This window comes from Thalia democratica, chromosome 8 (genome assembly GCF_965202585.1).
Source record: "Thalia democratica chromosome 8, ktThaDemo2.hap1.1, whole genome shotgun sequence".
Lineage (NCBI taxonomy): Eukaryota > Metazoa > Chordata > Thaliacea > Salpida > Salpidae > Thalia > Thalia democratica.
In genome coordinates, this window is record NC_139172.1 from 4,259,930 (window position 1) to 4,274,772 (window position 14,843).

The window sequence follows — 14,843 nt, forward strand, 5'->3', positions numbered from 1 at the left end:
GTTAGTTTTTTGTCACTCAGAGCAGATTTTTAACTCAAAGAGTGGCAGCCCTGTTTTTAAAAGTACCTAAAATCATAGAAATTTAAACTTTAAGGTAACTTATAAAGTAGGCAACAAAAAAATTAATTAACTTTTTTTAAATTTCAGCAAAAATTAAACTCAAAAAGTTTGCCTTTTAAAATTATTTTTATTGTTTTATTACTTTGTGTTTTTGTACTTATTTATGTAAAGATAAACTTACTTAGACTATGAAATTACTAATGTTAAGTATTTGTTTTCTTTCATTTATTTAATTATTTTTAATTTTTTGATCTAACTAAACTTACATATTTATTGAAAATAGCAGTTCATATAGTTGTTAAATATTGTGTAAAATGTCATATAAAAAAAAGCTGAGTGAGGATGAGGTTGACAGAAAAATTGCAATGCTTCGAGAGAAAAACAAAATTATTGAAAGAAAGCACCAGATGCAGCTAAAAGAAAAGCAGTTAGTTTTTATTTTATTTTATGTTGATGTTTTTTGATACGAAAATGATTGTATTTCATTTTTTATTTATTTAAACACTAAAACGTTTTCAATATTTAAAAAGTGTACATTTGTTATGTATTTATAAAATAATCACTTGACTAAGTACTTATAGTATGTTTTATAGTATTTGAAAGTGCATATAATACTTAACTTAATAATAAGCATCAAAAAAATAAGTTGCAATAATCTATGTGACATTTGCAACCTGGTTTTGTCCTCATTAGAACTTAGAAGGCATAGGTAGTCATAATGAGTTGTTGTGTTGTTGTTTAATAACTTAATTTATTTTTAGAATTGAATGTTGACTATAAATTTAAAACTAATGAAAATTGATAATGTCAAAGTTTCGTTATTATGATTTAGCTGGGTCATATTGTTCCTGACTTAACAAGCTGATGCTTCAGTGCAAAAAAGTACTTAATAAAGTTTCGTTTTACTAATACAACAATGACACAATGTCTGCCTAACAAGTTCTAATGAGTACTAAATCAAGTTGTAGGATGTCACATGAGTTGTTGTTGATTTATGGTTTCCTTAAAAGCAATTCTGATGGAAAGAAAATGTCTTAGCTCTGCCAAAAGTTTTGATATTTTTATAAAAAAAAGTTTATTTAGGTGGTTTGTTACATCTAGAGTTTACTTTATAAGTTTTTAAGTTATCAATTATGTAACTATTATAAAGAAGTATTTTTATGTTTTATTGTTACTTGTTTTTAAATTAAACAAATTAAGTCTTATGTATATATTTGTATGTTCAATGCCAAATTTTTGATAAAGCAAAATTTATTGAAAAACGTTTTGTTAGAATTTATTTTTTTTTATACAGTAAGTTTCTCAGCTTATTGAAACTAAATAGTTTACTAAAAAGAAAAAAATATACAGATAAATTACAAATGTTCAAAATTACAAACTAATGCTTAACATACAGATCCTAGCAAAGCAAGTTTATTTCATCTAATATTATCTGCTGCTAAATTTCAATTTATAGTAATTATGGCTATAGTTTTTGTAATAGGCATATTTACCTACTTTATCTTCTATTCTATTCGAGAAGTACTTTTTTACAGAACTCTGTTTAAAACAAGTGTTAAATTGTTTAACACTTGTTTTAAACAGAGAAACATATGTTAGTTCAACGAAAAAAAAAACTGTGCAAATTGTTTTTACTATCTAAAGATTAGCAATTGCAGGCTTGCTACACAGTCAAGCTTAACCAGGCTGGCTTAAAATATTTGATATGCTTACACTTATTTAGGTTATTTTGAACTTTTTAGAGATTTTTTGAAAAACTTAAGCTTGTCTTAATTTAATCTTACTTTTTTTTAAGATATTGGTTTTCATTTTGTTTATAAAATGTTTTTCTTAGGTATTTATGTTTTTTTGCAGTTATTTTTTTAGTTTTTTAATTTTACTATTGTTGCCAATCTTCTTATAAATTTAAACTTATTCAGGCTTTTTTAGCCTTTAAGTGTAGCAATGCTGTACTTTTTGTTATTAATTCTTTTGTTTTAGTTTATTTTATATTATAAATTTTAAACTTCATTGTCTACCTGATACTAAAAAATTGTCTTATTTTTTCTCTTCATGTATTTTCTCTTCAAGTGGTATAATGCCTGAGTCCAATGTTGCACAATAAACCACAAAAATAATGTTAATAATAATAAAGCATATATATAAGCTGTACTTTCTTAGTTTTTAATTTACAATTATTATAAGTGATTGCTTTTTTATTAAAGTTTTCAATATGTGGTTATAATAAATGTACAGAATTTGGATTTAAAAAAGGTGTATTTATATTACTAATTATATTAATAAAAAAAAGACTTCAAAAAATATCTCAACATTAAAGTTTGCAGGATTTTTAACTCTAATTACAAAATTATGTCGATAACAATCTGAAATAGTTGTTCATTACAGATAGACTGATAAATTATAAATTATGATTTAGAGTAAAGTAATATAAATTTAATTTTTTATTAGTTTACAAAGAATGTAAAAAAAGTATTTCAATTCTGTATAACTTTATTTTTATAGTTTGTAAACAAATAATAAACTAGTTAACATCAATAGTAACAAAGAATAATTTTAGATTTTTATATATTTTGAATAACATCTTTTTTACACATAGTCTTTATATATTAAATAAATATTCTAAGATGAACTTCTAGTCTTCTATCTTTATTTAATGCACATGCCTATTGCTTGTTAAAACATTTTTTATTTATTTCAGATTTGAAAATGATTCGATGGTAGCTACAAAACATCAATCTAAGTACTCAAGGGTGAGAAAGAAAAAACATTTTCGTTTGATAAAAAGTATTATTTAAGCTGCTCCATTTAATCATTTTAGCTGTATAAATTAAGAGAAATTAATTCAAGTTTTTATTTGTGAATGTTTTGAAATTGAAAACTATATAGAACTGTTTATTCAGGTTTTTGTAAGTTATTTATTATAAAAGAAATTTAATATAGATTATTTAAGTGAATAAATAACATAAGAGTAGGTTGTATTTTTGTTTGAAACTAAGTAAAAATAGGTTAACACTTTTGTAATTTGTTATAAATATGTTTTTATGCACTATATATTTTTTTTTAGTACTTGATTTTATTTTGTGTATATAAAATTACTTAATTTATTAACTAGTGTTCTTGTGTAAGTCTTTAAAACTTTAAACAATACCAAGCTAAGTACAGGGTTGCCACACACTCAGGGAACTCAGGGAATCTCAGGGAATTTTCAAACTGTAGAAAATCTCAGGGAAACTCAGGGAATTTTGGCATTTTTTCTTTTAACTCAGGGAAACTAAGGGAAGTTTTGATTTTTTCTCTAAATTTCAGGGAAGTTTTTGAAAATCTTAGGGAATTTTTTTTCTAGATCTAGAATGAGGTTTAGTTAATCCAGTTTCAATATTTTGTTCAAAAGTAGTAATTTTTATTATTTAAGTGGTTATTTAGAATTTTTTTAGCCTTGCGGCTAGTTCTTCAATATTCTTAGTATTAACATTGTAGTTTTTTTAAGTTTTAAATCTACAAGGTTGGTCCAACAACTTGTCAGCATGAAGATACTAAAAGCAAAAGAGGGTGATGACAGCATTAATCAATACATTGATTTGTTAAGTTCTTCTAACACTCAAATACTTTTTGAAAATTTTCTTGAAAAAAGTCACAGTTTAGACACCTTTTATTTTGACACACTCGATATCCCAAGCAAGTATAAAGATTTAACAAGAGTCCTTGAGGCTGTTTTTGTGCTTCACAATGGCCAGGCAAGTGTTGAACGGGGCTTTAGCTTAAATAAGGAAGTAACATCAACTAATATGGGAGAGATGACAATAAGGTCCCGAAGAATGATCAAAGATCATCTATATGCAAACAGTCTAGAACCAAGCACAGTTGAACTAAGTTCTGAATTGTTAAAATTTGTAAAATCTTCTGGGCCCAATATTTTGCATATCTTGAGCAACAGCGCTTTGCTAAAAATGTTCCAAGTAAAGGTGATGCTTTGAGCAAGTTAGGAGAACAAAAAAGTAAACTTACAAAGCAACTCAAATGTTTGAATGAAGACTATGACAAATATACTGCAGATGCCAACAAACAGTCTGATTTAGAAGCAATGAAAGATTTATTAGCAAGAGGAATAACTGCTAAGGACAACGCAAATAAACTTGAAAATAAAATTAAAACTATTGATTTAGAAATTGCATACTTAAAAAAACAGTATTAAGATTTTTTTATTAGGTAGTGTGAAATTGTTTTAAAATCAAAATTATGTTTTCAGTTATTTAAAATAGATTGTGTATGAACATCTAAAAGACATAAAAAAAAAATTAATTTTAGATTATTTTGTATCAGTTGTTAGGTATTAAGTTGTACTTTGATATAAGATATTTCTTTAGCTATTTCTTTAAACTTTCTTTTTGCAGGTTTTTTTACTAAATGTTAAGCTTTTAAGTTTTATTTACTGCATTCAGAACAGTTGCTAGGAAAGACATACAAGTCATAATGAAGTTATTATGTATGCATTTAAGTGAGTTCTTCATGTGAAATTATTAGTATAGTATAATTAAATTTTGTCAATTAAAATGTCAAACAAATTAAACTTTATTCTTTTATTTAGAAAGTTAACTAACAAGTTTACACAAAGTTGTGCAAAAATTTAGTTTTTAATTGGTTTAAACCTTTTAAGATTGAGTTTTTGAAAACAGTTTTTTTCATAAATTTAATGCAGAAGCATACACATACAACCTTCCTTTTATTATTAAAGAAGAAAAATGAGAATGAGGTATTAATAATTTGTGTTAGAAGAGAAATTTTTTTTTTAAGATTTGAAAAGTACTCAGGAAAACTCAGGGAAATTTAAGGTTACTCAGGGAAATTTTCGGTCACTCAGGGAAGATTTTTTGGCTCAAAGAGTGGCAACCCTGTAAGTATATATATAACACATAACAATTTATAACTGTTAGGGAAATATATATATAGTTTATAAATGATTTATATATGAACAGTATTTCGTATAAAATATTAATGAATTCCTTATATTTTGAAAAAATTGATGAACAAGTAAATCTTAAAGTGGACAGGAAAAAGTTGTTTATTGTTAAAAAACATAGCAAATAGTATTTTAATTATAGGAAGACAAGTTCGCCAACGCTTACATGGACGTCAACCCGGATTACGTATCAGACCGTGTCATGCAGAGCAGGTACTTGAGAAATTCCAGGAGGGAAAAAGGTGACTTCAGAAGACCAGAAAATCAACAATATCAGCATAATAATGGTAGAAATCAGAGAAAGTAAATATGTTTTGACTTGTTTAAGTAGCAACAAAGAGTTTTTATTTCTCTTTTATACTTTGTACTGTTTAGAGTAGTTTCATTACTAGCATACTATAACAATATAATTTATTAATTTTATTATTTAAAATAAGCAGCACGGATGCAAGATTTGACCAAGCCAGCAATTTTTCAAATTCGAGTTATCAAAGCGAAAGTTACTCGAGCGACCGAAAGAACCAGAAAGCGACCGCAGAAAACCCCGAAGACCCGCCGTGGAAGAGCCCGAAAAATTTTCTGTACGATTCGAGCAGGGACCGGCCGGGGGAGCACAGGGGTTCGAGGCCGCCCAGGAGGCTGCAGTACAACCAGCAACAGTACAGGTGGGGAGAAAACACCTTGCGTACAAATACTATGAAAAATATGAAACTACTAAAGATACAAACACACATATATGATATAAAAAATTATATTTTACTCTTTCAGGATTTTAGTTAGCAAACTAGGTTTCGGTCAAATTTTTTTTTTTTATTAAAGTCTTGAAAGAATAAAACGTATTATTTTTCCTCTAGAAGTTAAAGTCTTTGTAATTGTTCTAAAATAAATCAAAAAATGTAACACATATTTATACACAATAAAATGAGCTAAGATTTAACAACAGGGATCACAACAGCGACGTGATGACGGGGAGGCAGAGGACGATACACAAGAACTGGCTGCAGCAGCGGCAGAAAGTCGACGAGAACAGGCTGAGGCGGCAGAAGGCGCAAGATGGTAAGTGGAAGCGCGAGTGGGACGTGGAAAAACCTGAAAAAAAGTTTGTTTTTGTTATAAATTCAAAACAACTACATGAGTTAAAGTTTTCTTTTGCATAAAAACATTAGAGCTTTGTTGTTAGCAACAAAAAATTATAAAAGTAGAAATTATTCCATGTAGGTGAAATATTGTTAGCTGAGTAGCAATCTTTTGAATAAACTTATAATAACATTTTTTTATCTACTATTTTTAATACTTTACAGTGGTTTACAAAAGGGTTGATCATACCGACTCGATCATTACCCTTTTGTAAACTTGAGCTTGTCTCACGGCATACAAGAGTCCAGGCTTCTGCTCTGCAGACTTTCGCCGATGTTTTTGTTGTCTTAACAGAGGTGTCTAAATTAGAGTATAAGTAGATTTAAAAAGACATTTATACAAGTAAATTTAACTTCTTACCAGTTGAAAACACGATTTGTATAAGTTGGTATTTCAATTGACTTGGCCCTAGTTAAGTACAAAGTGTTTGTAAACTGTAGTTACTTTAGCTAATATAGTTTTGATATTTTAGCAAACGTAATGGAAATAGAAACAATTACGGAAATGAGTATGAAGATAACAATAGAAGAAATGTTATGTGAGTTTGCATGTCCGAAATTTTATAACTGCAGCTTAAATTGCATCGTTAAATTAATGTTATTTCAAAAGGATTTATTTTAAGTTATAAACAGTAGATAAAGGTTTTGAATATTTTTAATGTTACAAAAAAAACAATTATTTTCACAGAAACCAACGTCCTAAAAGATCAAATTTTAGAGAAAAGAAAAATTTTAATTCTGGAGATGGTAGAAATCAGCAGGAAAAAGGTGTTTATAAAAAAAAATATTTTTTTTATAACTTTAACACAATTGTTTTTATAATTTATATATTACATATCAAAATTATTTTATGGTTGTATGGTAACGGAAAACAAAATAAAAAGCTCTAAATGTATTAGTTTTGTGAAAATTATTTCAGCTTTTGAAAAAGTATTAATACCAACTTGATAAAATTTGTAAAAAAAGTTGCATATAAGGTTGTGTTTAGTTCTGATAGAATAATTACCCAAAAAGAAAAACAGTTTAGTTTGTGCGTAGCTTTTTTGTTAAAAACTGTCTGCAATTCAAAAATTTTTAAATAAAAATGTAATAAGTTATCATGCTAATAATTTTTTAAACGCGTGATTAATTAACTTACTTAAAAACTTAGTTTTGGAGAAAGAATTTAGAAATCTAGATGTTAACAAAACAGAAGAGAATTTTGATGAATTTATAGGTATTAATTTTTTTCTTATATAAAATTTATTCTTAGTTTCCAAGATATTATAAATTCAATTAAATAAAGGTTAATAACTTAGTTAACTTGTTAACACACAGAAACATGAGTTAGTGTAATAAAGAAAGAATAATGTTTAAATTTGTTATTATTACATAAAAAAGTATTGAAGTTAGACTTTAAAAAAAGTTAAAGATGGTTATTTTCAAGGAGTAAAGTTTTTTAGTTTTTATTTTGTAAGAGTACTCCCAGATAAGTCTTAAGTTTTAACTAGTAGAAAGTAAATTATATAGATATATTATTTAAGCATCTTGAAATACTGTATCAAGTTGTGATAATGATATAATAATTTTAAAATGAATAAATGTCTAGGTGAAAAGTTAAATTCTACTAGAAAAATATTAAACTTTAAATTTGTAGTTCTGTGTCGTTCAGAAATACTATTTTTTTAAATATTTGAATGTTGGTAGATAAGAAAAAAAACAAAAAATCAAAGATCAACTGGTACAAATCAAAAAGGCACACCTATGTATCTTTCAAGTTAATGAATTATAAACATTTATTTTTGTTTTAATTGTTCAAAGTAGTCTTTTGGTTATTTTTAGTTTAGTTAAATTCCCAAGAGTTTTTGGACGCTTAAAACCAACTCTTGAAAAATTAAACATTTAAAAAATTTATTAAAATAATTAATAGTTATTTTTAATTTAATTTAAAAATTTCAGATGCGGAGGAAGCCGAGAAAAGTTGGAGGGAGCAAATTGAAGAGATGGCAGAAAAAAACAAACAAAAGTAAACTAATTTGTTTTTATTGTAATTTGTGCTTATTTTCCAATAATACAACTTTTCAGCGCTTCTAAAGTTGTTATCGAAGATGACAAAAACAAAAATGTTCAGCAAGATTTGGAGATAAAAGTAGCCGACAACTCGACCAGCAATGTCCCTAATGAAGTTAGTGACCGTGAAACTCAAAATGAAGAACATGTTTCTAACGAATCTGTGAGTTCTGACTTGGCTGATAAAGATACAGAAAGTTTCAAGTTGATCGTTGCCAAAACGCTTGACACCGAATCGAATAGAAACTACGAGGAAAGTCTTGAAACTGCCGAAACAAAAAAAGACACGAGTGATTCATCTGACAGCAAAGATGAAAGTTCGAATGAAGTTTTACCTGAAAGCGAAATAAGTCTGTACGCCCCGGAAAGTTTTGATGATAACAGTTCGGATCAAAAAGTAGAAACGCGCAAAGATGGCGATGAAAAAACATCAAAATTTGAAGAGAATCAAGAAGAAAATAAAAAAGACGAGGAAGATTTAAATAATAAAGACGTGAAGGAAATCCCCTCAGATGAAACTTTAAACAACTCGGACCTGGTCAGCGATGAGGAGTTTTATGATGTGGCTGAGGAGAAAATATCAATAGGTAACAAATTTATTAGTTTGATATCCAGCAAAAAGTAGATTGTAGAATATGAACCATTAATTATACCTTATCTGAACAAAAAGTAATCGAGTTTTATTGCCTAATATTTAAAACTTATTTTTAGCAGGCTTAGTTTCAATTTAAAGTAGAGATAATATAAAAGTTAATTTATGCTAAGGTATACCTTAAATTTTCTTAATTGAGTTTTTTCAAGTAATGTTCTTAACTAAAGTATTAATCATAGGATAGTTAAACTTTCATGGGTTTAGTTCTTTTTTTTTCTAAAGCAATAATTTTTTTAAGACTGCGGTGAACAAGTTACTGAACAAGATAAAATTCCTACTACTGCTGCTGGAAATGTCGCAAGCCAAAATGCTTGAATTTAAAGGTTTCAAAAATTTTGTTACATTTAAAATTACCACGAAATCTTAATTCCTAGAAATTTCTTAATTATTACTTAAGTAGAAGTATTTCATGCTTTAAGTACTTAAAAAATTCCTACCTTTTAAAATCTTTATATTTGATGATATTTATAAAGAATTCTCGGTTAATACAGTTTTAAACATAGATAGGTTTTTTGACTAATGCTTTTAAAGTCGTTGTTTTGTTATAATTTATTTAACATTAAAACTAATTTCTATTAAAAATTTTAAACAGTTATTTGTTTTGGAGTCAAATATTTCTCTAGTTGGCAGAACACTTTATAAATTCTGATTTAAAATCTAAGTTTTTACAAAAGCTACGTGAAATCAAAAATTGATTAAAACTACAAACGAAATATATAAATTAATTGAGTTTGAGATACTTTCTTTTTGATTTTCTGGCTTTAAAGTAATTAATTAAAAAAAAAGTTGTTCATTTTACAGGGTTGTTCTAAAATATTACTAGTAGCAGTTTTTAAAATTTAGAAATTTAAAATTTAAATTTGTCAATATTTGTTTTAAAATTAAACAGAAATTATATTTACCATTAGTTTTTAATTTGTTTGTTTTGATCTATAAAATTGTTGCATAAAATACTTACATGATCTTTTACATTCATATATTGATGATTAAAAATTTTTGAAGTCATGAGTTTTTAAAGTACGTGAGAATCTTTTTGAAATGAAGTAAATATATTTAACTAAATTAAATAATAAATTATTCTAAACTTGCAATAACATTTAGCTTATTCTAAATATAAATGAGGAACAATAGTGTTTTTAAGTTTCTAAATTACTCTTTATAAAACTCGTTGTAACCTTGTTAATTTGAGATTTCTAGTTTAAAATTTTTAAATTAAATGTCCTGAGTTTATTATCAATAAGGCTTAAAGAGTTATAACTAGAAACATATTTTTTAATGACTTACATTTTTTAACGACAAAATAAAAGATACTGCTGATTTTTTTTGTATTTATCCCTACCGTATATTCAATGTGTTTTAGATTACATTAAGATCGTAATATTGGATTAAAAAAACTGTTATACCAATTACGAAATTGCAAATAAGTTAAATAGGCTAATTAATTATTTGGTCGTTAAATGAATGACTTATTATTATACTACAGACTCTTTGAAGAACTGATTGAAATATAAAAACTTTGGAAAATGGTAAGTATTTATAAAATCGAATATTGGATATTAGTTTTCCTTACAATATTGATTAGGTAATTCTGGTTATAAAAGTACTATTTTGTTTGTTTTATTAAAATAATAATAATTTTTTTAAAGTGTTTTATTTAATTGATTAACATTTTCAACCATTTTAAAAGCAGTTTTTTAAAAGATAAGTTTTATAGTTTTTAAATAAAGGTTTTTTTTAATTCATTGTTATACTTTAGACTTTTCTATTGCCAACTTTTTTACATTTAACCAAATTTAGTTAAAATTTTATATAGCTCTTATTTTGTTAAGTAATATAATTTTTTTAAATGAACTGTAATAAAATTTAAAACTCACATAAAATATGTTGCTTACAGTGAAACTTAAATCTTAAAACTATAAAATTAAAATTTATATTCTGTTGTAGGTTTTTTTATTTTAGAAGTAAAACAGCTTATAAGTTATAAAAAAGAAAAGCTTGTTTATTAGATGTAAAAATAACTACTTTTGAAATTAGAATAAGATGTTGCTTTGAAACACAATTTATTTCAATATACTAGTAAAGCACTACATAATTTTGAAAAGGATACAAATACAAACATTAGGTAATAAATAAGTAAACGTTAGTACTAAAAAAATAGTATAGATTTTTAAATACTTTATAACATCTCAGTTTGAATTAATTAATACTTGAATAACTTTATAAACATTCAAGTACTGAGTTAATGAAATAATAAAATTTTTCAGTTGAAATTTTACTGTTTTTTTTTTTCTTGCACTTATTTGAGTGAGTTTCAGTCAGGGTTTCCCATTTACTAAATCGCCCCCTTTTCAGAAATTTAAAAAAAAATCGCCCCATGATTTTATACAGTAATTTTCCTCTTGAGTACGCACTTTTGAGCCAAAAAAGCTATGTTTGAAATGTAACTTAGACTGGTACTTCTGAGGCACGCACTTTTGGGCTGTGTTCAAAGTAATTTACTGGAATTGAGAAAACAATTTCCAGTTATTTTATTATAATTCTGTTCAAATATGAATTGTTTTAAAACTATTGAATCCCTTAATTTAATGGTGGAAAACTTTTTTAGTTAGAAAGTCATATTTACTAAAATAATCCTTTCTAGTGTCGACTTGTTAAAAAAATGTACTTGCGGGCTGCTTTATTTAAAAAACTAACATATAAGAAAATTTAAAAAACTTGAGCAAAATACTAATAAAATGATCTAAGCATCATTGTGATCGAGGAATTGCTATTGTGATCTTAAAACCTTATTGAATGCGTATTTCAGAATATTAAGTATCAAAAATCTAAATTTTATTTGTTTTGCACAAGTACTTTTTTAATTATTTAGCGGGCCGAAATTTGACCGGATCTGGACCATACGTTACCCATCTGAAATCAAATAATTTTAGTAATAACTAATTTGCATATATACTACATGGGAACGGGTCAAAGTTGCACGAAGACAAAATTGCACGAGGGAACAAAATTGCACAAAGACAATTTTGCACCAAAGGTCAGTTTTTCACGAAAGTAAAAAAGATATAATTAAAAAAAAAAAACAAAAAAAAAAGCTACCGACCGAGGGTAAGAGTTAGGGGTAACAGTGATAGTAATTAAAAAAAATAAATTAGTAAAAAAAGAAATACACCCCTGCAAAAATGACTCCGTGCAATTTAATCCCTTCGTGCAAAAGTATTTCCGTGCAATTTTGTGCATTTGTCCAATTTTGTCCCCTCGTACAATTTTGTACGCTCGTGCAAATTTGACAGCTACCCACACTATCTATACTTAAAATATTTGATTATCATATGAATACATGATAATCAAAAGTTACGTTTTTTTAATTAGTACTGCTAGCTCAAAAAAAAAATATTGATTTCAAAACATAACTTACAAAATATATCTTAATTAAATACAACAACTTTTATTCAATTGAAAAATTGACTTTAATATAGTTTGATATTTAGTCTAACTAAATGACATAGTCTACCTAAAAACAATTGGAAATATTAAAAGGTGATAGTTTATAATAGATAACAAAGGTCTTTATAATAAATTTATGATCCCAAAAAGCATATATGTCAGGTTATGAAATGGTGAGAGAAGTCTCATTCATCTATGACCTATGTAGTTGTTAAATGGTAAAAGACATGAATAAAAATATGTAATATACTTGAAAATAGTAGTCCTAAGCACTTAATAATGGACTTCTTTTGTTTAAGTTTTACCTCAGGGTAAAATATTCAATAGCAAGCAACAATTAGTGAAATAGCAAGCTAAATAATAAAAATTTAAAAATCTCCCCCTCCTTATGCCCCTTTATTAATTATTGCCCCCTGACTTACTAAAATCGCCCCCAGGGGGGCGGTACCGCTCACTTTGGGAAACTCTGGTTTAAGTTATACCATTGTATATTTATTATGACGAACTCAACTTTATTTTGAAATGAGTTTAACGAAAGAATTTTTACCTATGATTTTTTAAACACTATTACACATGTATAATGTTAAAACTAGTTTAGCTTGTTTTAGAATTTTGTGAAATACATTTGAATTTAAAACTTAATTTGTAAATGCAATTTCAAGTAAAGTCTTTAGTTAATAGTTTGTTTGGAGTTGTTTTAATTAAATATTAAAAAAAATCTAAATAGTAATATTAACTTTATAAAAAGTTGTATGTTAAATTAAAGACTTTTTTTAAATTATAAATTAAATACCACATGGTTTTGTAATTTTGTAACCAAAGACGCTATAAAGTTGAAAAAAATTGAGCCCTAAAATCACTTAACTAATTGAATTGTTAAAAATATGCGGTAGAGGAACGTTTGGAGAGACGTTTAAACTTTAGATACAGTAACCTCTCCCATCTTTACGCACTCGTGACGTTACGCACTCTCGTTTAGTTACGCATTTTAGAATTCTAAAATAATGAAAAAATAAAAATATATTTTTCTTTAATTGCACAAATTAGGTTTATTGTATATTTTTAATTTAAAATGTGTTTCAAATGCTGAATCACCTTTCTATATCTTTAGACTTTGTAAACTTATGTTCCTTGACTAATTGAAAAACATTTAGTTATACCTCAGTTTATCAGAAATTTTGTTAATATTAAGAGATTAAATTAAAATTCTGAAAGAAATATGACTTTGTTAAATAATGAAAGTATAATGAAATAATGAGAGTTTAAAACACAAATAAATAATACAGCACTCTTGCCCTGTATATGAAAAAAACATCTAAAAAAGATATATAATGAAACTTCCTAATCAAAACTTTTGTGGCATTAAATTTCATTTCTACTCAAATAATCCTTTAATTTATCTATATAAAATGCAAGACAAGTCATATGTGGGCAAAGGTCAAATTAAAAAAAAATGTAGTAACATAAACAATTTTAATTAAACATTTTTCTTATATTTTAATATTGTTGTCAAAAGAATAAATCCATTACAGCACCAAAGGCATATTTTTGTAAAAGGCTATAGAAACAAATTTTAATACAGACAGCACACCATTTATTAGTTGTAAAAAAATGCTCTACTATAAATTGAATTTGCTAAGTAGAATAGAATATAAACGTCAAGTATAAAATATGTCACATATAAATAAAGATAAAATCTACCTATTATTAAAGTTAGTAAAATTTTTCTATATGTTTTATTATTTTACATAAACTTCAATCTTGTTTTTATATATGTATAATTTTTATCTTTTGTTTTCAAACTTATAAATAAAGTAAAAAAGTTGTTAATAGTGGGAAAGTCCCCAGTCTGCTTTTAACTAGAAGCAATATCAAAAATCAGCCATTATAGTAAGTGTATTTGGTACATCTCGTATCTTTACGATCTCTCATATCTCGTAAATAAGCGAGAGGTTACTATAGTTTAAATTGTTATTCTGTTATAAAACACTTTAAACACAAATATTAAACTAATTTTTTTTTTAATATTTGGTAAATTTTCGTTTTTTCTTTTTATTATATACCTAGATGTCATGCCAATACATCTTATCACACAGAAGTAGTCAAAGTAACTATATTCTATATTTACTAGGTGTTAATAAAGGTCTTTAAGTTATTTTTTTTAGAACTTTCAGCAAAATTTGCGCTTCCGAATAGTTTGGTGTTATGCTCACCAATTTTAAAACTTTATTTGTATTTATATGGAAGTTTACAATGATCACAAACATAATACCTTTCTTCTAAAGCAGGGGTCGGCAGCCTTATGTAACTCCAGACTAATTAGAAAAAAACTTTAGGGCCACATTTATTTAAAAAAAGTTGTAGTAATCAGTAGAATAATATCATTAAAGATCAAACATATTATAAATTGAGCAATATTACAGCACTAATAAAGAGCATTTGTTGAATTAAAGCCCAACTGCAAGTTTTTATTACAAAATATTTAATTTTTATTGTTTTTAAGATGTATATTTCTGGCTGAAAAGGAGCTCGCGGGCCGCAATTT

General features: G+C 26.1%; 1 protein-coding gene across 2 annotated transcripts; it reads left to right on the top strand.

Annotated features, from left to right (window-relative positions):
• The first annotated feature begins 348 nt into the window (after positions 1-348).
• On the top strand, positions 349-10,447 carry LOC145842501 (uncharacterized). Of its 2 annotated transcripts, none has more exons than XM_082949956.1 (11): positions 349-487; positions 2,759-2,810; positions 5,160-5,320; positions 5,455-5,682; positions 5,961-6,116; positions 6,627-6,692; positions 6,842-6,921; positions 8,092-8,158; positions 8,218-8,789; positions 9,093-9,177; positions 10,338-10,447. In XM_082949956.1, the coding sequence occupies exons 1-10, from the start codon at positions 375-377 to the stop codon at positions 9,167-9,169; spliced, it is 1,572 nt and encodes a 523-aa protein (XP_082806082.1). In that variant the 5' UTR covers positions 349-374; the 3' UTR covers positions 9,170-9,177; positions 10,338-10,447. The 2 variants fall into 2 exon arrangements, with proteins under 2 accessions (XP_082806082.1, XP_082806083.1); XM_082949957.1 differs by having other exon boundaries at positions 5,458-5,682.
• Positions 10,448-14,843: the final 4,396 nt, after the last annotated feature.